Here is a 26,087-nt window from a genome sequence, read left to right as displayed (position 1 = left end):
GGTGCAAAGAGGATTAACCATTCTCACCTTGAGGGTGGTATTTCTGATCACTGGTGCCACCTGGATGGTGTCAGAAGTGGCTTGGACCACTCTGAAGGACCTGGTTAGTCCTTGACCGAACCCAACTATGCATGTGGTTTCTGGATGGTAAGGAAATCTGTTTTTTTCCTTTCATGACAAGTTTTACCATGTCACCTACGGCGTGTGAGTGCAATAAGTTGGAGCAACTTTGGTGCTGAGGTGGTAGTGAGATTATCCATAGTTTACCCTTAATTTATATTGTCTAACAGCACACTGGTAGACTGGACAGTTGATCTCATACAGAATGATTATATGCGAGATGTGCTGCCTTGCAGTTGGAGCACTTTGGTTGGGTGTTCATGTTTTTATTCTCACACTGAGTGCATGCATATCCAGTTACAACACAGTGCCCACACGTGCTGTCCTTTTGAGGGAGTGAATGTGATGTATGACCAAATTATTGACAATGGAAGCATTTTAAGAGAGGGTAGATCTCTAAATCAGTGGGAAGCCCACCTCTGCAGATATGATTCTGAGCTTGCAGGAGCTCAGAATCATATCTGCAGAGGGTGCAGAGAATCATATCTCATAATCATATCTACATGTGAGGGAGGAGTTCAAACACAGTGTATTGAATTTGGTGACCTATATTTGGTGGATTGTTTCAAAATCATTTCTTGGACAAATTCTTCCATTGTCAGTTGGCTGTCAAGGTTCTTGTAGTAATGTCCTCCATCAAGCTGCAGAGGGGGATTTCTTTCTGTATGTCAAAAAGTATAATAGAGGTCCCCTACCCTTTGAGACCACTGTTTTTAATCCTAATTTCGCTATTTCTGGTGATTTATCACAGTAGCATCAGCTGGGGTGAAAGCCTCAATAATTACTGCAGTGGTGTATTTTCTGTATAGATTTCGCTTTTACATTTTTTTAGTAGTGGAGTTAAATTTTCTGTTTACCACTTTATGCAGCCTTAATGGAGTTGAACTTTTCATCAGAAGTTGGTCTTAGGATTAACAAATTTTGTTCCCTGGTTGGGTTTCTTCATGAGATTTTGTTTGGTTTGACAATCGCAATTTTTGTTGGTCCTTCACTGTAATTTGGAGTTCTGTGCTAAGCACTTGTGCATAGGAAAATGCATGGTTTATACTGGGAGGTTGTCTAGTTTTGTTTGGAGAATTTGATTCTTCACATGTTAATATTTTTTGTATTGTAATCTTTCTCATCCAGAACCATCCTTAATTCTATCTTTCCTTGTGCATCCTTTTTTTATATTCTTTAAAAAGCCATACTGGGGAAATCCCACATGCTGCATTAGTACACTCTGAAGAATGCTCATTTATTACCAATATCTCTCTCTCTCTCTCTCTCTCTCTTTCCCCTTTCATTTTACCAGCCCTTGTTGAACTCGAGGATCTTCCCAGTAATCCAGCTTGTTCCCCATGTCATGGGTAACTGAATCAAAAGGTGTACTAAAATCGAGACATAAAATATCAAAATTGTTTCCAGCATTTTGAATGCTTTATTAATTTATTATAGTAATTAACCATGTTTGTAAGTAAAATTTCCCTTCACAAAGCCATGCAAAGAACCCTTTAGGACTTCATTCTTGTCAAAAGGTTTCTGTATTGCATCCTTAATCACTATACCATTATCTTATCCCCTACATAAATTAAAATCACTAATCTATACTTGCTCAACTTAGCCCCACCGTTATGAATGGGTGAGACATTTGCACTTTTCCAGTCCACAAGAATCGCCCCAGAGTCTAGTGATAATCTTTGTAGCAATCCTAATGGTGTGGTGAATTCCTTTGTTGCCCTCTTTAATATAACTTGCATTCCATTTGTCTGAGGAACCTTGTTCCCTCCTTCAGCCTCAATAGTTTTTAGATGGTTGCTTCTCAAAGATTATTATGTCACTGATTTTACTGCAATAAGACTCTTTCTTTATTTACTCCCTCAAACATTTCAAATATGCTTTTAGTTTAGTAAAAATTTTAATAAAAATGGATTCAAAATACTCATTCAGCTCTTCTGCAATTCTTGCTGATTGTCTGTGATTTCACCATTTTGGACCTAGAGGGAACCTATTTGATTTACTGTCCTTTTTTTTTTTTTTTTTTTTTTTGCATTAACATATGTGAAACTCCTTACCCCATTCTTTTCTCTTCTTTTTTACCAGTTAAATCTGATGCTCTGTTTTTGTTTATCTTATCCAATCCATGTATTGTTGCATGGATTGGATATAAGCATTGTGACATAAGCATTGGGAGATCACAATTGAGAGTAGGAGTGTGCTATAGGCCTAATGACTCTGATGAGTATAATAAGAAACTGTACATGGAAATAGAGTGGGCCAGTAAATGAGAGTCTTATAATGGGGGATTTTAATTTCCCAGATATTGACTGGAATTTGTAGGTTGGTCACTCTCACACTACCAAGGCTTTTGTGGATTTATTGGATGATTGTTTTCTAAATCAGCATGTTCAGGAGGCAACTAGAGGGAGCAATACTCTTGATTTGATTATCAGTAGTGATTCTTCATGCATTAAGAATCTGCAGATACAGGAACCACTATTTGGCAGTGATCACATTGTGCTGAAGTGGGATTTACTCAAGGAGGTAACTACCATCAGGGGTAAAGGGAAGGGTTATTGCTTTCATAACGGCGACTACGATGGTCTGAGACAGTATTTAAATTCTATACAGTGGGACCAACTGATGATGTCACCAACAGAAAACTCAAAATGGGAAGCATTCAAAGAACTTATCTTGGAAGCTACTAGGCTTTACATGCCAACTAAGAAATATTGTTCAAGGTTCAGGCCTAAATGGATGTCAGATGAACTAATGAGACATATGGCAGAGAAGAAAAATGCATGGGATACATATAAATTAACGCGTGACACAGAAGCCTATGATATAAGTTGATCTGTAACCAAGTTACAAAGGAGGTTAGGCATGCAAAGGCAGATTACGAGATATCTTTGGCAAGGGATGCAAAGAAAAACAGCAAGGAGTTCTTTACTTATGTAAACTCTAGAAGGAAGGGGATGAATCAGATTGGTCCACTTTATCGATGGTTCAACTGTTGATGATCCTGCTAAGGTAGCTAACAAACTAAATCAATATTTTGCATCTACATTCACACATGAGGAGTTATTCAGGAAGGGGAATGCCATAGATGAAGTAAACACTGGCAGTGAGCTAGATGATCTTGTAATAATTGAGAGTAAAGTGGAGGAGAAATTGTTGAAGATAAATACAAGAAAGGCAACTGGGGTGGATGGGATCTGTCCAGTTGTATTAAAGGAGGGAGCAAAGGAAGTAAGCAATCCGTTAGCCATAATTATGAGAGCTTCCTTGGACTCAGGAGAGGTACCCCCAGACTGGAGATGTGCAAATGTGACCCCAATTCACAAAGGAGGATCAAAGGCTCACACAAGTAATTATAGACCTGTAAGTTTAACTTCTGTTCCAGGAAAATTAATGGAGGCACTGGTTAAAGAAGCACTGCAGGATCATCTTGACAAGAATTCAGTTATAGCTCAGACACAGCATGGTTTTGTTAAGGGAAGGTATTGCCTGACCAATTTGATTGGATACTATGATGTAGTCACAAAAGAATTGGATGCAGGGAATAACTTTGATATTATATATTTGGATCTTAGAAAGGCTTTTGATACTGTTGAACATGGAAGACTGCTACACAAATTGGAGCAGTGTGGCATTGTTGGCAAATTGTTGCTATGGATAAAGGGATGGTTGAGTTTTTTTTTTTTTTTATGTGAACTCCAAACACGAGAGGTATTAGAACCTATAGTACTTAGTACCGTGCTTGGGTTGGAGGTTGAGAAGACGAAAAAAAAGAAGATATTTGTTGACATTGGACTTGAACTTCTGTAGATTGTAATTTTCAGGAAATACGTATGAAGGAAGGTTTTTCCAGAAAACGGCAGTTGAATGAATAAATGAGGAAGATGAAAAGTTGGTTCTGTGGGTTTGAAGTTGGACAGTAAATGGATGTTGACTGGTGGCGGCACGAGTTCGGACTGTTTTCAAACAGAGGGAGGGAATTATAGAAGCCAATTCAGAAGAACAGTGCCCATGGAAGTATATGTAGAAGAGTGGCAGAAGACAGAGAGTGGTAATCAATGGACACTGCTCATCGTGGACTAATGTTATTAGTGGAGTCCCTCAGGGTTCAGTGTTGGATCCATTGTTGGTTTCTGTATTTATAAATAATATTGATGATGGTATATCAAGCTTAATGTCCAAGTTTGCAGACGATACAAAGGTTGGCAGGGTTGTTAAGAACACTACTGATGCTATGATGCTGCAACAGGATCTAGAAAGGTTGAGCAGATGGGCTGAGAGGTGGCAAATGAAGTTTAACATTGACAAATGTAAAGTACTACATATGGGAAACAGCAACCCCAGAGCAATGTATCAACTCTGGTACTACACTGACAGTGGTAGAGAATGAAAAGGACCTGGGGGTAATTGTGCGGGCGGATATGAAGTTCTCTGAGCAGTACACATGGGCTCCAAGAGTAGCTCATGGTGTCTTATCAATGATATACAGGAATTTTTTCTTATATAGGGAAAAATTCATGTATATTTCCTGTACAGGAATTGTTCCCTTGTATAAGGCAATGTCAGGCCGCACCTTGAGTACTGTATACAGGTCTGAAGGCCTCATTTGAAGGATGTAGAGCTGCTGGAAAGAGTACAGAAGAAGGGCAACAAGGTTAGTGAACGGAACGAAGGGTTGCTCTTACGAAGAAAGGCTTAAGTTTTGCAAATTACAGTGCCTAGAGACTAGGCACCGACGAGGTGATCTGATAGAGGTGTACAAAGCCTTGAATGGCTTGAGCATGCTCAATGCTGATTGGATACTGCCTCGTGCTCAGAATAATCACCTAAGAGGGCATAAATTCAAATTGAGGAAAGACAGATGTAGGATAGATGTGCGGAAATTGCTTTTAGCCAGCGGGTAGTTGGTTGGTGGAACAGACTTCCATCCCTTGTTGTGGAAGTTGATAGCCTAAATAAATTTAAGGCTCAGCTGGACAGGTATCTCGAACGAACGGAGGGGTGAAGTGGAAGGTTTTTTTTTTTTTGGCTGATGCTGCATAAGCTTGCTTTCTTGCATCAATGCCTCTGCTAATGCTAATGCATATCTACTTATAGTTCTCATATGTCATCATGCAGTAATCTGTAATTATCCCAAGCTTTAATGTATAAAATATATAATTTCTCTTTTCATCCATTGTGGCATCATCATACTTTTGTGATACTTTACATCTGGAACAGATATGTTCCAGATGTAAAGTATATGTTCTGACCAAATGAAAATGAATTTCATCTGAAAACAAGATGTAGTAGTGGTGGCAAGAAAGCAAGTGTATGAGCTAATGCAGCATCAGCCAAAAAAAAAAAAAAAAAATCTCACCATTCCCTCCAAATGCCTGTCCAGTTTCTCCTTAAATTTATTCAACCTATCAACTTCTACAACGACAGATGGAAGTTTGTTCCATCAATTAACCACCCGCTGGCTAAAGGCAAATTTCCGCACATCAATTCTACTCTGTCCTTTCTTAATTTGAATTTATGCCCCCTTAGGTTCGTAATCTGAACAAGTGGAAGGATCCCATCAGAATTCAGCGTGCTCAACCCATTCAAGGCCTTATACACCTCAATAAGATCACCGCGCTGGTGCCAAGTCTCCAGCCACTGTAATTTGCAGAACTTAAGCCTCTCTTCATCTTTTATCCCTTCATTCTCCTCACCAATCTTGTTGCCCTTCTCTATATATGCTCAAGAAAATCTACATCCTTCCTAAAATGAGGCCTCCAGACCTGTACATAGTACTGAAGGCATGGCCTGACCATTGCCTTATACAGAGGGACAATCGCCTCCTTTTCCCTGCTAGCAAAATTCCTATATATTATTGACAAAAACCCATGACCTGCCCTGGCACCTCTCTGCATTGCTCAGAAAACTTCATATCTGACTGCACAATTACTCCCAGGTCTTTTTCCTTTTCTACCACCTTAAGTGTAGTACCACACAGTTGGTACATTTCTTTATTTATTATAAAAGTTCTACCCATATGCAGTATTTTGCATTTGTCAAGGTAAACTTCAGTTGCCACTTCTTAGCCCATCTGCCTAAATTATCTAGATCCTGTTGTAGTAGCACACTGCCATTACTGTCATTAACAACCCTACCAACGTTTGTATCATCTGCAAACTTCAACATTAAGTCTGATATACCTTCATCAATATCATTGATAAATATACAAAACAACAGTGGACCCAACAGCAAACCCTGTGGGACTCCACTAACAACATTAGCCTACAAAGAGCAGCACCCATTGATTACCACCCTCTGTCTTCTCCCACTTAACCATCCTTTTATCCATTGTAGCAACTTACCCTTAATACCATTCTGCTCCAATTTGTACAATAGTCTTCCATGCACAACAGTGTCAAAAGCTTTCCTGAAATCCAAATATATGATATCAGAATTATTTTTTACCTCCAGTTCTTTTGTAACCACATCGTAATATCCTATCAAATTTGTCAGACAAGAGTTTCCCTTAACAAACCCATGCTGTGTCTGAATTATTGCTGCAGTCTTGTCTAGATGATCCTGCCATGCATCTTTAACCAGTGACTCCATTATTTTACCCGGAACAGAAGTTAAACTAACTGGCCTGTAATTACTCCTGTCACCCCTTCGATCCCCCTTTGTGAATTGGGAATACATTTGCACATCTCCAATCTGTGGGACCCTTCCCTGAGTCCAAGAATGCTCTCATAATTATGGCTAAGGGTTTGCTTAGTTGCTTTGCCGCCTCCTTTAATATAACTGGATAGATCCCATCCATCCCAGGTGTTTTTCTTATGTTTAACTTCAACAATTTCTCCTCCACTTTGCTCTCAGTTATTACAAAATCATTAAGTATCCTGCTACAATTTGATAACCTGCCATTTTCAAACCTTAATAATTCCTCATGTGTGAATATAGATGCAAAATACTCATTCAGTTTGTTTGCTATCTGAGCAGGATCATCAACAGTCGAACCATCGATGTCAAGTGGACCAATTAGATTCATCATCATCATCATCAGCCATTTTCAATCCACTGTAGGATGAAGGCCTCTCCAGCAACTTTCCAGTTCCTTCTGTTTTGAGCACTGGCCATCCATTTACTACTCAAAAACTCATGAATTTCATCTATCCATCTCCGCCTTTGTCTTCCAGGTTTTCTTCTAGCTCCTCTTGGGTACCATTCTGTTATTTTCTTAGTCCATCTGTCATCATGTCTTCGAGCTATGTGTCCTGCCCAAGACCATTTTAGTTCTTTAGTTTTGATAAGAATGTCCTTTACTTGAGTTTGCTGCCTAATCCATGTGTTTCTCTTCTTATCTAACAGTCTGATTCCCAATATAATTCGTTCCATTCTTCGCTGTGTAGTTCTTAGCTTCTCTTCCATTCTTTTGGTGAGTGCCCAAGTTTCACTTCCATAAGTCATGGTGGGGAGTATACATTGATTCATTATTTTACGTTTCAGACAAACTGGGATATTGCTCTTCAGTATATGACTATATTTCCTGAATGCTATCCATCCAAAATTTATTCTTCTCTTGACTTCCAGCCATTTATCATTATTACAGCTAATAACTTGTCCCAGATAAGTATATGACTCCACCTTTTCAATTACTGCTCCTTCAATCATTATTTCCCTTTCCGTGGCATACTTGTTCATCATTACTTTTGTTTTAGCCATATTCATCTTTAGTCCAAAGTCCTTACTAACTGTGCATAACTGATTAAGATTTTCCTCTAATTCTTTGGGATCATGGCTTATGACCACAATGTCATCTGCAAATCGTAAATGGTTTAGGTACTCTCCGTTCACATTGACTCCTTTCTGCGACCAGTCTAATCTTCTGAAAGCTTCCTCAAGGGCAGCAGTAAACAGCTTTGGAGATATTGTGTCTCCTTGTCGAACTCCTTTCTCGATTTTAAATTTGCTACTGTCTTTGTCTAGTCTAATAAAGGAGGTAGCACTCTCATATATTTTCTTCAAAATCATAATATATGAAGTATCTATGCCTTGTCTTTCCAGTGCCCGAAACATTGCCTTTTGTTGTATGGAGTCAAATGCCTTTTCATAATCCACAAATGCCAGGCATAATGGTGTTTTATATTCATTTGCTTTCTCTATTAGCTGTGATATTACGTGAAGGTTATCCATAGTTGAGAATCCTGTCCTAAAGCCAGCTTGCTCTTTCGGTTGATTCTCATCAAGTATTCTTTCTAATCTGTTAGTAATGACCCTTGTGAACAACTTGTAGATATGGGATAACAAGCTAATTGGTCTATACAATTTCTGATTTATCTCCTTTCTTATGCAGCAAAACTATGATTGCATTATTCCACTGCTTAGGCATCACACCTTTTCTAGTGCACTTTGTGAAGAGCCTTGCCAGTTTTTGTGTTATGTCACTTCCTCCCAATTTTAACAACTCTACAGTAACTTCATCTTCCCCCGGGGCTTTCCGATTCTTCATTTTCTTCAATGCATGTTCTACCTCATCAGGAAGAATATTGGGTATGTCGTATGTGTTGCTACTTTGCAATCCATGTTCCTCACTGCTGGTATCATTCCCTCGCTCCTTGTATAATTCTCTATAGTAGTCTTCTGCTATTTGAATTATGCCTTCTCTGCTGTTTATAAGTACACCATCGCTATTCTTCAGTTTCAGTATCATTTGTCTTTCTGTATTGCTGCTCATGGCTGCTGATTTAAATCCTTTGTTTTCCCTTAATGCTTGTTCTACTTTTCTTGTGTTAAATCTTCTTATGTCCTCTCTGAGTCTCTTTCTAATGGCTTTGCCTAACCCAGTATACTCAATTTTCTCCCTGTCAGTGTTTTTCTTGCTCTTCATTTGTCGTCTTTGGTTCATCATGACAAGTGTTTCTTGACTAATTTTTTCTTCTTTGGATTTCTGTTTCCCTATAGGTTTCTTGGGCTTTATCACTTTCAGAAAGTTGTAATATTCCTTGTCGATATCTTGGTCCTGAGCAGTCTGCAGAAGCTCAAACCTGTTCTTAAGTTCCAGTACATACTGCTTTTTCTCCTCCTCTGTTATTTCAAAGACCTTTGTATTATTTACTCGAGTCAGTTTTTTCCTTTCCTTTCCTACATCTATATCAATAGTACATCTTACCATTCTGTGATCACTTCCAACATTTACCTTATTCAGGACGGTAACATCATTCACAATATATCTTCTGTTAGTGAGGATGAAGTCGATTTCAATAGTTGTTAATCCATTTGGACTCTTCCATGTCCACTTTCTGTTCACCCTTTTCTTGAAAAAAGTGTTCATTACTGAGAGTCCTTGAGATTCTGCAAATTCCACAAGTCTTTCACCTCTTTTATTTCTTTCACCAATTCCAAAATTTCCTATAGTTCCTCTTTCTGCGCTGTTTTGCCTTTTTCCAACCTTAGCATTGAAGTCCCCCATAATAATAGTGTAGTGGGTTTTCTGCTCATCTAGAAGACTCAATTTCAGTGTACATTTCTTCAACCTCTTCATCATCATCAGATTCAGATTCATCCCCTTCCTTTTAGAGTTTATATAAGTAAAGAAATCCTTGCTGTTTTTCTTATCATCTTTTGCTAAGGATTTCTCGTAATCTGCCTTCGCCTGCCTAACCGCTTTTTTGACCTGATTACAGATGCAGCACAACAGATGTTCTGTTGTGTTTCATTTTTCTTCTCTGCCCATGGCAAATTGAAGTCTTCTATAAGTTTTGGAAAGTTTATGCAGAACTAATCATAGATGGAAGCATTTTCAAATACAATTGAAGCATTTGTTGACCAGACAAGTTCATGAACTTGGAATATCAATTACAAGTTCATGAACTGTCTTTCTTGTTGGCCTTTCTGGACTACACTGCATTGCAATTCTGAGGGCTCTGTTCTGAAGAATAAAAAAACTGGCTGTGCAAGGTTGTTTTCATTTCTTCACAGTCTTATTCTCACAGTCCGATTCTTCTAACTTTTGGGATAAACAAAGCATTGTGTTTATTGAGTTTCAAAGTCTGAAGTCTTCTCCGTGCAGCAGTTCCACTCTGTTCTTGAGCCAAAAAAATTGCAGCTTTATTTAGCCTTGTGCTCAATTTGTGGGTTGCATTTTGTCTGTTATTTTGATTACTGACAGGAGCATGTGTAATTTATGAGTGCAGTGACTTATTACTGCATTGAATTTTCAGTGAAATTCAACTGATAGTTCAGTTTTTAATATTGATGGAACAAATGTTTTAATGTTTTGTGTATCATCATATGTAAAGTTTCTTGTAATATACTGTAAACCCTTTCCCAAAAATTACCATTTAAGAATTTTGAATAGTTAATTTTTTCTTTTTCTCTCTCCTTGTTGAAGGCACTGTTGTCACTGCACTTGATTTGTTCAAAACTGTTCCAGTACGAAGGAGGTATTATAATACAGTTAAGAAGAAGAAAGATGAAATGAAGAAAATTGAAGATTATTTAATTGCTTTTGCTGTTGCACAGCCAGGTAAAAAAAAAAAAAATAATTTTTGGGAATAAAAGTTTATTTAATCACTTTATTGATTCATGATCATGATAATCATGATTAATAGAATCATGACTCAGACCAGAGCAGCAAAGCAAAAGGCTCAAGCTAATGGAAGTGCTGTGGCTCAGAGCAGAACTGAGGGGGGGCAGTTGTCCTCTGACTCACAGCCTTATAAAATGCACTGTTTGCTTGATGTTTGCAGAGCAATCGGGTACGGGACATGATACTGCCAAGGGGGATGTCTTTGTGTGTGCGCGATGCAAGGAGTGTATCGATATCAGGCAACAACTCGGCGTTCTTGTGGGCCTATATGAGAGCTTGAAGGACAGGGTGGATGCCCTCGAAGAAACTAAATTGAGGGGCCCATCAAGCTCTCAGCTGCCCACATCAACGCCAGAGCTTGCACTTGGGCATCTCGTGACACAGAGGCAACCCCCAAGGCAGAATGCGCTGGTCCCGAAGGAACTAGTAGTTGTTGGTGACTCTATTGTCAGGGAAACGGGGAACATGCTTTGTAAAAAAGATAGGTGGAACAGGACCAGGGTATGTCTGCCAGGGTCAAAGGTTGATGACGTTGTAGAGCGAATATCATCTTTTAAGGGCACAAAAGGTGATATAGTTGTACACGTTGGCACTAATAATATTAAGAGTAGGAGACCGGCAGAATTACTTAACAAGTACAGGTCACTGTTGAACAAAAGCCGAGAATTAGGGTTGAATTTGAAAGTGTCTGCAATTCTGCCCAGACACGATAGGAGGGAGTATATGATGAGAGCCTTGTCGATCAATTCGGCCCTGGAAAGATTGTGCAAGGCTCAAGGGGTAGAATTTTTTTCAGCCAGGACTGTACTTGTTAACAGGAGAGATTGCTTCTATAGGGATGGGATACACTTAAATAGAAAGGGTGCAAGAATATTTGCTGATGCTATCGAGGCAGTGTTAGATGGGTCGGAAAACTGCTAGCTTGGGGGGAGACAAAGACCAATAGATTGACAGTAGCCACTGGCAGAGGTGAAAGAGATTCTTGCACTGCTTCTATTAGAATGAGCAGAAGCCTGAAAAACAAGATGCATGGTATTTCAGAGACTGCTGGGAGCCATTGCGGTACAAGTAAACACATGGGTTGTGTTAGGGTAGCTAAGAATAGAAACAGGTGCAGGTATACTTGCGTGTACACCAATGCTAGGAGTTTTGTAAATAAATTTGATGTATTTGAGGTATTGCTCAAAACATCAAAGGCAGATATTGTTGGGATATCAGAGACGTGGTGTCACACAGATATAAGGGATGCAGAACTGCAATTTGGGGAGAACAACGTCTACAGAAAGGATAGACAGGATAGGAAGGGGGGAGGGGTTATGCTATTAGTTAAGAAACACATAAAAACCAAGGAAGTGAAGCCAGTCGACATCGCTGGACAGTGCAGTGTTGAGTCAGTTTGGTGTGACATAAGCATTGGGAGATCAAAATTGAGAGTAGGAGTGTGCTATAGGCCTAATGACTCTGATGAGTATAATAAGGAACTGTACAGGGAAATATAGTGGGCCAGTAAATCAGAGAGTCTTATAATGGGAGATTTTAATTTCCCAGATATTGACTGGAATTTGGGGGCTGGTTACTCACACACTAGCAGGGCTTTTGTGGATTTATTGGATGATTGTTTTCTACAGCAGCATGTTCGGGAGGCAACTAGAGGGAGTAATACTCTTGATTTGATTATCAGCAGTGATTCTTCATGCATTAAGAATCTGCAGATAAATGAACCACTAGGTGGCAGTGATCACAGTGTGCTGAAGTGGGATTTACTCAAAGAGGTAACTACCATTAGGGGTAAAGGGAAGGGTTATTGCTTCCGTAAAGGCGACTACGATGGACTGAGACAGTATTTAAATTCTATACAGTGGGACCAACTGATGATGTTACCAACAGCAAATTCAAAATGGGAAGCATTCAAAGAATTAATCTTGGAAGCTACTAGGCTTTACATACCAACTAAGAAATATTGTTCAAGGTTTAGGCCAAAATGGATGTCAGATGAACTAATGAGGCATATGGCAGAGAAGAAAAATGCATGGGATACTTACAAATTAACACATGACACAGAAGCCTATGAAAGATACAAGTTGATATGCAACCAAGTTACAAAGGAGGTTAGGCAGGCGAAGGCAGATTATGAGAAATCCTTGGCAAGGGATGCAAAGAAAAACAGCAAAGAGTTCTTTACTTATGTAAACTCTAGAAGGAAGGGGATGAATGAGATTGGTCCACTTGATATTCATGGGTCAACTGTTGATGATCCTGCTCAGGTAACTAAGAAACTAAATGAATATTTTGCATCGACATTCACACATGAGGAGTTATTCAGCAAGGGGAATGCCAGAGGTGTATTCAACTCTAGCAGTAAGCTACAGAATCTTGAAATAACTAGGAATAAAGTGGAGGAGAAACTGTTGAAGATAAGCACAAGAAAGGCACCCGGGGTGGATGGGATCTATCCAGTTATATTAAAGCAGGCAGCAAAGGAAGTAAGCAAACCCTGAGCCATAATTATGAGAGCTTCCTTGGACTCAGGGGAGGTACCCATAGACTGGAAATGTGCAAATGTGACCCAAATTCACAAAGGAGGATCAAAGGCTGACACAAGTAATTATAGACCTGTGAGCTTAACTTCTGTTCCAGGAAAATTAATGGAGGCACTGGTTAAAGAAGCACTGCAGGATCATTTAGACAAGACTTCAGTTATAGCTCAGAAACAGCATGGTTTTGTTAAGGGGAAGGCTTGCCTGACCAACTTGATTGGATACTATGATGCAGTCACAAAAGAACTGGATGCAGGGAATAACTTTGATATTATATACTTGGATCTTAGAAAGGCTTTTGATACTGTTGCACATGGAAGACTGCTACACAAATTGGAGCAGTGTGACATTGGAGGCAAATTGCTGCTATGGATAAAGGGGTGGTTGAGGGGGAGAAGACAGAGAGTGGTAATCAATGGACACTGCTCATCGTGGACTAATGTTATTAGTGGAGTCCCTCAGGGCTCAGTGTTGGGTCCATTATTGTTTTCTGTATTTATAAATGATATTGATGATGGTATATCAAGCTTAATGTCCAAGTTTGCAGACGATACAAAGGTTGGCAGGGTTGTCAAGAACACTACTGACACTATGCTTCTGCAACAGGATCTGGAAAGGTTGAGCAGATGGGCTGAGAGGTGGCAAATGAAGTTTAACATTGACAAATGTAAAGTACTACACATGGGAAACAGCAACCCCAGAGCAACGTATCAACTCTGTGGTACTACACTGACAGTGGTAGAGAATGAAAGGGACTTGGGGGTGGTTGTGCAGGCAGATATGAAGTTCTCTGAGCAGTGCAGACGGGCTGCAAGAGTAGCTCATGGAGTATTGTCAATGATATACAGGAATTTTTCTAGCAGGGATAAGGAGGTGATTATTCCATTGTATAAGGCAATGGTCAGGCCACACCTAGAGTACTGTATACAGGTCTGGAGGCCTCATTTCAAGAAGGATGTAGAGCTGCTGGAACGAGTACAGAGAAGGGCAACAAGATTAGTGAATGGAACAAAGGGGTGCTCTTACGAAGAAAGGCTTAAGTTTTGCAAATTACAGTGTCTGGAGACTAGGCACCAGCGAGGTGATCTGATAGAGGTGTATAAAGCCTTGAATGGTTTAAGCATGCTCAATGCTGATGGGATTCTTCCTCTAGCTCAGAAAAATCACCTGAGAGGGCATAAATTCAAATTGAGGAAAGACAGATGTAGGATAAACGTGCGGAAATTTGCATTTAGCCAGCGGGTGGTTGGTTGGTGGAACAGACTTCCATCCCTTGTGGTGGAGGTTGATAGCCTAAATAAGTTTAAGGCTCAGCTGGACAGGTATTTTGAACGAACAGAGGGGTGAAGTGGAAGTGGGTTTTTTTTTTTTTTTTGGCTGATGCTGCATAAGCTTGCTTTCTTGCATCAAATGCCTCTACTAATGCTAATGCTAACTTTCACAAGCGAATTTCATGAAATGTGGGTGTGCCCTGTAGTCAGTTTCTTCATAAAATTTTAAATATTAATTTAAAAAAAAATTTTTTATTTGATTGCTCATCATTAGAGTAAAATTGTCTAAAATAAAACCAAATTTTTTAAAGAAATAAAAAATCTTAAAAATGTACAAAAAACATTAAAATATAAACTTATGATTCTTTATAAGAGGGGTGATCATATAATTTGCAAACTGGTGCAAGATTTTATGCTTACTGTGCGAACTTTCCATAACTGCTGCATCAGGTGCTCTCCCTAATCGCTACTGAGCAGAGTGTGCACATGCCAGTACTTGTCGAGCTAGTGTTGCATGAAGAGTTTTTTTTTTTTTTTTTTTTTTTTTTAGCTGGGTGTCATCGACAATCGTTTTGAAACCAATATCATGTTGGATATACAGATTGAACAGTGATATGTGATTCGTTATTGTGTCAGATTGGTCTTAAATGCATCAGAAACAGTTAGAAATGAAGCATGTTGCAATGAGTCTCTTGGTAGAATGGGTATATTCTGGTGTAACTGAACTTTCCAGTGTGATGTGATTTCTCCATCAAGACAATGCCAGGTCCCATCGGCTAATATTGTGAAGGAAGTGATCACTTCTGTAGGTGGCAAGGTTCGGCCATTCCCCTTATTCACCAGACTTGGCCCAATGTCATTTCTTCCTGTTTCCACGTCTGAAGAAATCTCTGAAAGGCAAGTGTTCTGCAAGTATTCGCAGAGTCACAACAGAAGCACTTCTCATCTTTCAAAAATGGCTTGCAAGAAGCATTTAATGCATCGGTGTGATTGTTGTAAAAGTTTGTAAAGTTCAAGGGAGAGTATTTTGAAAAGGGGAAATCCACAGAAGATTCAGATGATGACAGTTAAGATAAGATCTTGCACCAGTCCGTGAATTGTTGCGTATGTATTAGAATGAGCATCGTCCTGGAGGACGGGGTGCTTGGGTTTCAGGGACTTGTGGGAATCATCATGAAAAAAATAAATACATGGGCTGTGTTGGGTAACTAAGAACAAGCATAGGTGCATGTATACTTCCATGTACACCAATGCTAAAAGAATAGTAAATAAATTTGATGAATTTGAAGTGCTGGTCAAGACATCAAAGGTGGATTTTGTAGGGATATCAGAGACTTGGTGTGACCCAAATATTAGGAGTTCAGAATTGGAATTTGGGTAGTACAATGTGTACAGAAAGGATAGACAGCGTAGAAAGGAATTAAGAAAAACATAAAATCTAAGGAAGTGCATCCAGTTGACGTAGATGAACAGTACAATGTTGAATCAATGCTAGAAGTATAGTAAATAAATTTGATCAATTTGAAGTGCATGGTCAAGACATCAAAGTTGAATACCGTTGGGATATGAGAGACATGGTGTCACACAAATATTAGGAATGCAGAAATTGAATTTGAGGAGTACAATGTGTACAGGAAGGATAGATGGGATAGTAAGGGAGGAGGGGGGTATGCTATTAGTTAAGAAACATATAAAATGCAAGAAAGTACAGCCACTCGATAAAGGTAGACAGAGCAGTGTCCAGTCACTTTGGTGTAACATTAAGCACTGGGAAAGCAAAATTGAGTGAAAGAGTGTGTTATAGGCCTAATGATTCTGAGTATAATAAACAACTGTAGAGAAAAATAGTGGGCCAGTAAATCAGAGTGTCTTATAATGGGGGATTTTAATTTCCCAGATATTGACTGGAATTTGTGGGCTGGTCACTCACAGCAAGGCTTTTGTGGATTTATTGGATGATTGTCTTCTACAGCAGCATATTGAGAGGCAACTAGAGGGAGTAAAACTTTTGATCTGATTATCAGTAGTGATTCTTTGTGCATTAAGAATCTTTAGATAAAGGAACCACTAGGTGGCAGTGATCACAGTGTGCTAAAGTGGGATTTACTCAGAGGTAACTACCATCATGGGCTTTCGTAAAGGTGACTACGAAATCACCTTTTTATAAGGCCTTGAATGGGTTGAGCATGCTGAATTCTAATGGGATCCTTCCACTTGTTCAGATTACCAACCTGAGGGGGCATAAATTCAAATTAAGAAAAGACAGATGTAGAATAGATGTGCGGAAATTTCCCTTTAGCCAGCGGGTGGTTAATTGCTGGAACAAACTTCCATCTGTCGTTGTAGAAGTTGATAGATTGAATAAATTTAAGGAGGAACTGGACAGGCATTTGGAGGGAATGGTGTGATTTTTTTTTTTTTTTTTTTTTTGGCTGATGCTGCATAAGCTCATATACTTGCTTTCTTGCATCACATGCCACTTCTACTACTACTACCACGCCGTTGGTCTGAGACGGTATTTAAATTCTGTACGGTGGGACCAACTGATGATGTTACCAACAGCAAATTAAAAATGGGAAGAATTCCAAGAATTAATCTTGGAAACTATTAGGCTTTTCTTACCAACTAAGAAATATTGTTCAAGGTTTAGGCCTAAATGGATGTCAAATGAACTAATTAGACATCCATTTAGAAAAATGCATGGAATGCATATAAATTATCAAGCGACTCAGAAGCCTATGGTAGATATAAGCTAGTCTGTAATCAGGTCACAAAGGAGGTTAGGCAGGCGAAGGCAGATTACGAGAAATCCTTGGCAAAAGATGCTAAGAAAATCAGCAAGGATTTCTTTACTTATATAAACTTTAAAAGGAAGGGGATGAATCTGATTGGTCCACTTGACATTGACGGTTTGACTGTTGATGATCCTGCTCAGATAGCAAACAAACTGAATGAGTATTTTGCATCTACATTCACACATGAGAAATTATTAAGGTTTGAAAATGGCAATTTATCAAATTGTAGCAGGATACTTAATGATTTTGTAATAACTGAGAGCAAAGTGGAAGAGAAATTGTTGAAGTTAAACGTAAGAAAAGCACCTGGGGTTGATGGGATCTATCCAGTTATATTAAAGGAGGCGGCAAAGCAACTAAGCAAACCCTTAGCCATAATTATGAGAGCATCCTTGGACTCAGGGGAGGTTCCCACGGACTGGAGATGTGCAAATGTATCCCCAATTCACAAAGGGGGATCGAAGGGTGACACGAGTAATTACAGACCAGTTAGTTTAACTTCTGTTCCGGGTAAAATAATGGAGTCACTGGTTAAAGATGCATTGCAGGATCATCTAGACAAGACTGCAGCAATAATTCAGACACAGCATGGGTTTGTTAAGGGAAAGTCTTATGTTACAAAGGAACTGGATGCAAAAAATAATTTTGATATCATATATTTGGATTTCGGGAAAGCTTTTGACACTGTTGTGCATGGCAGACTATTGTACAAATTGGAGCAGAATGGTATTAAGGGTAAGTTGCTACAATGGATAAAAGGATGGTTAAGTGGGAGAAGACAGAGGGTGTTAATCACTGGGTGCTGCTCTTCGTGGACTAATGTTATTAGTCGAGTCCCACTGTTGTTTTGTATATTTATCAATGATATTGAAGAAGGTATATCAGGCTTAATGTCAAAGTTTGCAGATGATACAAAGTTTGACAGGGTTGTTAATGACATCAGTGGCAGTGTGTTACTGCAACAGGTTCTGGATAATTTGGGCAGATGGGCTAAGAAGTGGCAACTGAAGTTTAACCTTGACAAATGCAAAGTACACCTCAATCAGATGGGTAGAAGTAACCCCAGAGAAACAGTACTAACTGTGTGGTACTACACTTAAGGTGGTACAAAATGAAAAAGACCTGGGAGTAATTGTGCAGTCAGATATGAAGTTTTCTGAGCAATGCAGACAGGCTGCCAGGCCATGTCATGGGGTTTTGTCAATAATATATAGGAATTTTGCTAGCAGGAAAAAGGAGGTGATTGTCCTTCTGTATAAGGCAATGGTCAGGCCACACCTTGAGTACTGCATACAGGTCTGGAGGTCTCATTTTAGGAAGGATGTAGATTTGCTTGAACGTGTACAGAGAAGGGCAACAAGATTTGTGAGGGGAATGAAGGGATCCTCTTACCAAGAGAGGATTAAGTTCTGCAATTTGCAGTGGCTGGAGACTAGGCACTTGCGCGGTGATCTGATTGAGGTGTATAAGGCCTTGAATGGGTTGAGCATGCTGAATTCTGATGGGATCCTTCCACTTGTTTCAATTACGAACCTAAGGGGGCATAAATTCAAATTAAGAAAGGACAGTTGTAGAATAGATGTGCAGAAATTTGCCTTTAGCCAGTGGGTGGTTAATTGCTGGAACAAACTTCAGTCTGTCGTTGTGGAAGTTGATAGGTTGAATAAATTTAAGGAGGAACTGGACAGCCATTTGGAGGGAATGGTGTGTTTTTTTTTTTTTTTTTTTTTTTTTTGGCTGATGCTGCATAAACTCATACACTTGCTTTCTTGCATCACATGCCACTACTACTACATGTGGTAGAGAAGAAAAATGCATGGGATACATATAAATTAACTGGTGACACAGAAGCCTATGATAGATATAAACTGGTCTGTAACCAAGTCACAAAGAAGGTTAGGCAGTCAAAGGAAGATTATGAGAAATCATTGGCAAAGGATGCAAAGAAAACAGCAAAGAGTTCTTTACTTATCGATATCAAATCGATAGTTCAACTGTTGATGATCTTGCTCAGGTAGCTAACAAACTAAATAAGTATTTTGCATCTACAATCACACATTAGGAGTTATTCAGAGAGGGGAATGCCAGAGGTGAATTAAACTCTGGCAGTGAGCTAGATGATTTTGTAATAACTGAGAGCAGAGTGGAGGAGAAATTGTTGAAGATAAACGTAAGAAAGGCACCTGAGGTGAATGAAATCTATTCAGTTATATTAACGGGGGCAGCAAAGGAAGTAAGCAAACCCTTAGCCATAATTATGAGATCTTCCTTGGACTCAGGGGAAGATATCTATGGTACATAAGCTTGCTACCTTGCTTCATACGATGCAAGATAGCAAGCTTATGCAGCATCAGTCAAAAAAAAAACCTTCCCATGTCACCCCTCCATTCATTCCAAATGCCTGTACAGCTGAGCCTTAAATTTATTTGGGCTATCAACTTCCTCAATAAAAGATGGAAGTCTGTTCTGCTAATCAACCACCCACTGAATAAAGGCAAATTTCTGCACATCTATTCTGTAACTGTCTTTCCTCAATTTGAATCTATGCCCCCCCCTTAGGTTCTTAATCTGAGCAAGAGGAAGAATCCCATCGACATTCAGCTTGCTCAACCCATTCAAGGCCTTATACACCTTAATCAGATCATCTTGCAGGTGCTGCAATTTGCATAACTTAAGCCTTTCTTGGTAAGAGCACCAATTTTTTTTCCCTCCTCAATCTTGTTGCCCTTCTTTGTACTCATTCTAGCAACTCTACATCCTTCCTAAAATGAAGTGTGGCCTGACTTGTACAATGGAATACATTGTACATTGTCTTGTACAATGGAATACATTGTACATTGTCTTGTACAATGGAATAATCACCTCCCTGTCCCTGCTAGCAAAATTCCTATGTGATCAAATGAGTTGTGCAAATAGATGTGCAGATGTGAACCCAATTCACAAAGGAGGATCAAAGGGCGACACAAGTAATTACACGGCGGATCTAGTTTAACTTCCGTTCCAGGGAAATTAATGGAGGCACTGGTTAAAGAAGCACTGCAGGATTATCTTGACAAGACTTCAGTTATAGTTTGGACACAGCATGGGTTTGTTAAGTTGAAGTCTCTTCTGAACAATTTGATTGGATAATCTGAGCAAGAGGAAGAATCCCATCGACATTCAGCTTGCTCAACCCATTCAAGGCCTTATACACCTTAATCAGATCATCTTGCAGGTGCTGCAATTTGCATAACTTAAGCCTTTCTTGGTAAGAGCACCAATTTTTTTTCCCTCCTCAATCTTGTTGCCCTTCTTTGTACTCATTCTAGCAACTCTACATCCTTCCTAAAATGAAGTGTGGCCTGACTTGTACAATGGAATACATTGTACATTGTCTTGTACAATGGAATACATTGTCTTGTACAATGGAATAATCACCTCCCTGTCCCTGCTAGCAAAATTCCTATGTGATCAAATGAGTTGTGCAAATAGATGTGCAGATGTGAACCCAATTCACAAAGGAGGATCAAAGGGCGACACAAGTAATTACACGGCGGATCTAGTTTAACTTCCGTTCCAGGGAAATTAATGGAGGCACTGGTTAAAGAAGCACTGCAGGATTATCTTGACAAGACTTCAGTTATAGTTCGGACACAGCATGGGTTTGTTAAGTTGAAGTCTTTTCTGAACAATTTGATTGGATACTATGACGTCACAAAGGAACTGGATGCAAAGAATAATTTTGATATCATATATTTGAATCTTAGAAAGGCTTTTGATATTATTGCACATGGAAGATTACACAAATTGGAGCAGAGTGGAACTGGAGGGAAATTGCTGCTATGGATAAAGGGTTGGTTGAGTGGGAGAAGACAGATTGGTAATCAATGGACACTGCTCTTCATAGACTGATGTTATTAGTGGAGTCCCCCCCAGGGTTCACCGTTGGGTCCATTGTTGTTTTCTGTATTGATTAATGATATTGATGATGGTATAACAGGCTTCATATCTAAGTTTGCAGACAATATAAAGGTTGGCAGGGTTGTGAATTACACAACCCTGCCGACAACAGGAATGACAACAGGATCTAGAAAAGTTGAGCAGTGAGCTGAGAGTTGGTAACTGAAGTTTAACATTGACAAATGTAAATTACTGCATATGGAAAGCAGTAACCCCTGAGTAACGTATCAACTGTGTGGTACTACACTGACAGTGGTAGAGAATGAAAAGAACCTGGTGGTGATTGTACAGTCAGATATGAAGTTTTCTGAGCAGTGCAAACACCCTGCAAGAGTAGCTCATGGTATCTTGCTCGATGACATACAGGAATTTTTCTAGCAGGGATGAAGTGGTGATATCCACTTGTATAAGGCAATGGTCAGGCCACACCTTCAGTACTGTATACAGGTCTGGAGGTCTCATTTTAAGAAGAATGTAGAGCTGCTGTTACGAGTATAGAGAAGGGCAACAAGATTAGTGAATGGACGAAAGGGTTGCTTTTACGAAGAAAGACTTAAATTTTGCAAATTACAGTGTCTGGAGACCAGGCACCTGCAAGTTGATCTGACTGAGGCATATAAAGCCTTGAATGGTTTGAGCATGCTCAGTGCTGATGGGATTCTTCCTCTTGCTCAGAATTATCGCCTGAGAGGGCATAAATTCAAATTGAGGAAAGACAGTGGTAGGATAGATGTGCAGTAGTTTGCCTTTAGCCAGCGGGTGGTTGATTGCTGGAAGAAACTTCCATCTATTGTTATAGAAGTTGATAGCTTAAATAGATTCAAGGCATAACTAGACAAACATTTGGAGCGAGTAGATTGGTGAAATGAGAAGGGTTTTTTTTTTTTTTTTGGCCGATGCTGTATAAGCTTGCTTTCTTGCATCATATGCCATTACTAATGCTAAAATTACAACATTTTTCTAATATATAACTGGAATACATAAATTAAAAGTTGAGTAAGCAGGAAAAAATAATCCACTACATAACTATAGCAATTAAAGATTGGGGGGGGAGAGGAGTTCATAAAAATAAATTTGGGTATGGGTGTTGAAGAAGGAATCTATTCCTGAACTGATTTAAAAGAAATGCCAATTAATATAAACTTAGCGGTGCACACTTGTTGGTTGTCATGGCGCACCATAGTCTTAGTCGCATTTGCACTAATAAAATCGAAATCCAGTCCGATCCCTCTTGATGGCAAAAGATCCAAATTGCCTGAAATATGACTATAAACAGAATCAAAAACCAACCAAAATAACATTAGCATTAGTAGAGGCATATGATATAAGAAAGCAAGCTTATATAGCATCAGCCAAAAAAAAAAAAAAAAAAAACACCTCCCATTTCACTGATCCATTTACTCCAAATGATTGTCTAGTTCTGCCCTGAACTTATTTAAGTTGTTGAATTCCACTAAAAACTAGATGGAATGAAGTTTGTTCCAATTATCAACAACTCACTTGCTAAAGGTCAATTTCTGCACATCTATTCTAAAATTGACTTTCCTCAATATGAATTTATGTCCCCTCAGTTTAATCTGAGCTAGGAAGAATCCCATTAGCATTGAGCATTCTCAACTCGTTCAAGGTCTTATACACTTCAATTAGATCGCCTTGCAGATGCCTAGTCTCCCGAAGCTGCAATTTGCAGAACTTAAGCCTTTCTTCGTAACATCAACCCTTTGTTCCACTCACCAATCTCATTTCCCTTCTCTGTACTTGTTCCAGAAGCTCTACATCTTTCCTAAAATGAGGCCTCCAGACCTCTACACAGTACTCTAGGTGTGCCCTGACCATTGCCTTACACAAGGGGATAATCACCCCCTTATCCCTGCTAGCAAAATTCCTGTAGATCATGTAGAAGACAACACGAGCTGCTCTTGCAGCCTGTCTGCACTGCTTAGTAAACTTCATATCTGACTTGCAATTAGTCCCAGTTTCTTTTCATTCTCCCGAGTGTAGTACCATCCAGTTGATATGTTATTCTGGGGTTACTGCTATCCATATGCAGTACTTTGCATTTGTCAATGTTAAACTTCAGTTGCCACCTCTCTCAGCCCATCTGCTCAACTTTTCCAGATCCTGTTGCAGTAGCATACTATCATTGCTTTCATTAACAATTCTGCCAACCATCATATTATCTGCAAACTTAGACATCATCCCATATATATCTTCATCAATATCATTGATAAATACCAAAAACAACAATGGGAACAACACTGAACCCTGGGGGATGCCATTAATAACATTAGTCCATAAAGAGCAGTATCTTTTCCATCCTTTTATCCATTGTAGCAACTTGCCCTTAATGCCATACTGCTCCAATATATACAGTAGTCTTCCGTGTGGCACAGTATCAAAAGCTTTCCTAAAATCCGAGTATATGATATGAAAATTATTTTTTCCCTCCAGTTCCTTTGGGACTATATCATAGTATCTAATCAGATTTGTCAGACAAGATTTCCTCTTAACAAACCCAAGCTGTGTCTAAACTATAACTGCCGACTTGTCCAGATGATCTTGCATCACTTCCTTATCCAATGACTCCATTATTTTCCCTATAATAGAAGTTAGACTAACAGGTCTGTAATTACTCTTGTCACCATTTTATCCCCTCCCTTGTGAATAGGGACACATTTGCACATCTCTAGTCCATGGGTACCTCCCCTGACTTCCAAAGCTCTAAATTATGGCTAAGGGTTTGCTTACTTCCTTTGCTGCTTCCTTTAATATAACTGGGTAGATCCCATCCATCCCAGATGCCTTATGTTCAGTTTCAACAATTTCTCCTCCACTTTACTCTCAGTTATTACAAAATCATTTAGCTCTTTGCAAGAGTTTAATTCGCCTCCACTTCCCTACAGACCTCATGTGTAAATGTAGATGCAAAATACTCATTCAGTTTGTCAGCTACCTCAGCAGGTTCATCAAGAATCTAACTGTTGATGTCAAGTGGACCAAGCTGATTCATCCCCTTCCTTCTAGAGTTTACACAAGCAAAGAAGTCTTTACTGTTTTTATTTTCATTCTTTGCCAAAGATTTCTCGTAGTCTACCTTTGCTTGCCTAACTTACTTTGTTACTTGATTGCAGACTATCTTATATCTACCATAGGCATCTGTGTCTCCTGATAATTTATGTGCGTCCTACGCATTTTTCTTCTCTGTCACTTCTGTCTCATAAGGTTATCTGACCTCTATTTAGGCTTATAACCGTGAACAGTATTTCGTGGTTGGTATGAAAAGCCTAGTAGCTTCCATGATTAATTCCTTGAATGCTTTTCATTTACAATTTGCTGTTGGTAACATCATCAATTGGTCGCACTGTATAAATTTAAAAAAATTTCTGAGACCACTGTAGTCACCTTTATGAAAGCAAAAACCCTTCCCTTTATCCCTGATGGTACTTACATCTTTAAGTATATTCAACGTCAGTACACTGTGATCACTGTCACCTAGTGGTTCCTTTATCTGCAGATTCTTAATGCCTGAAGAATCATTGCTGATAATCAAATCAAGAGTATTACTCCCTTTTGTTGCCTCTCGAACATGCTGCTGTAGAAAACAATCATCCACAAAAGTCTTGCTAGTGTGCGAGTGACCAACCCACAAATTCCAGTCAATATCCAGGAAATTAAAATCCCCCATTATAAGACTGTCTGATTTACTGGCCCACTCTGTTTACCTGTACAGTTTTTTTATTATACTCATCAGAGTCATTAGGCCTATAACACTCTCTTACTCTCAACTTGGTTTTCCCTGTGCTTATGTCACACCAAACTGACTCAACACTGCACTTTCCACCCATGTCAACTGGATGTACTTCCTTAGATTTTGTGTGTTTCTTAAGTAAGAGCATCATCCCTTCTATCCTGTCTATTCTTTCTCTACACAATGTACTCCCTAAATTCCAATTCTGCATTCCTTATCTCTGTGTGAGATCATGTCGCTGATATCCCAACAACATCAGCCTCTGATGTCTTCACCAGCATCTCAAATTCATCAAATTTATTTACTATACTACTAGCATTGGTGTACATTCAAGTATACATGCACCTATTCCTACTCTTAGTTAGTCTGATACAACCCATGTATTTACTTGTTTCATGATGTCTCCCAGCAGTCCTTGAAATCCCCAGTATCTCACTTTCTAGGTTGCTGCTCATTCCAATAGAAGCAGTGCAAGAATCACTTTCACCTCTGCCCGTGGCTGGGCTGTTGTTAATCTATTAGTCTGTGTATGAAACAGAAATTAGTGAAAGAAAACAAATAAAAAATACATTTACTAATTATTTATTATTTTTATAAATTCTGTTTGTAGTAGCACTGGGAAAACAAATGAGTAGGAGTGTTTTATAATGGGTGATTAACTTTTAAAATATTGACTGGACCTTGTGGTTAGGTAACTCGAACAGTAACAAAAGTTTTGTGGATTTCTTGGATCTTGTTGTTTGGTTTTTAGGAGCATTAGCAACTAAGGCCATACTGCTCCGGGGATATGCGGTGGTCATTCCCTGACCTTACCGCATCCTCCATATTTGGTGGCTCATGGGCTCGAACCCCAGTCTAATCAAGAAACGTGTGCTACGCACTGCTTCTCCTACCCACCTGGCTACGGAGGCACCCGGATTTCTTGGATGACTGTTTTCTACACTAGCATGTTAGAGAGGCAACAAGAGAAGATAATACCCTTCATCTAATTATTAGCACTGGCCCTTAGTGTGTTAAGATTCTCAAGATAAAACACTCACTAGGTGACAGTGATCACAGTGTATTGAAGTGGGACTTACTTAAAGATGTAAATACTGTCAGAGGCAAGGAAAA

At 39.2% G+C, this 26,087-nt stretch overlaps 1 protein-coding gene across 1 annotated transcript in view; it reads left to right on the top strand.

The window, feature by feature from the left end:
• The window catches only part of LOC150078998 (PMS1 protein homolog 1-like), a 142,878-nt gene that overhangs the window by 44,361 nt on the left and 72,430 nt on the right, over positions 1-26,087 (top strand). The window contains exon 3 of the mRNA XM_090382917.1: positions 10,487-10,621. Coding sequence (XP_090239043.1) covers positions 10,487-10,621 — 135 coding nt within the window. The remainder of the gene's footprint in view (positions 1-10,486; positions 10,622-26,087) is intronic.

Source organism: Mastigoproctus giganteus, chromosome 10 (genome assembly GCF_048544385.1).
Source record: "Mastigoproctus giganteus isolate SK-2022 chromosome 10, ASM4854438v1, whole genome shotgun sequence".
NCBI lineage: Eukaryota > Metazoa > Arthropoda > Arachnida > Uropygi > Thelyphonidae > Mastigoproctus > Mastigoproctus giganteus.
Note: the sequence above shows the minus strand (reverse complement) of the source record. Positions and strands in the feature narration are given on the sequence as shown.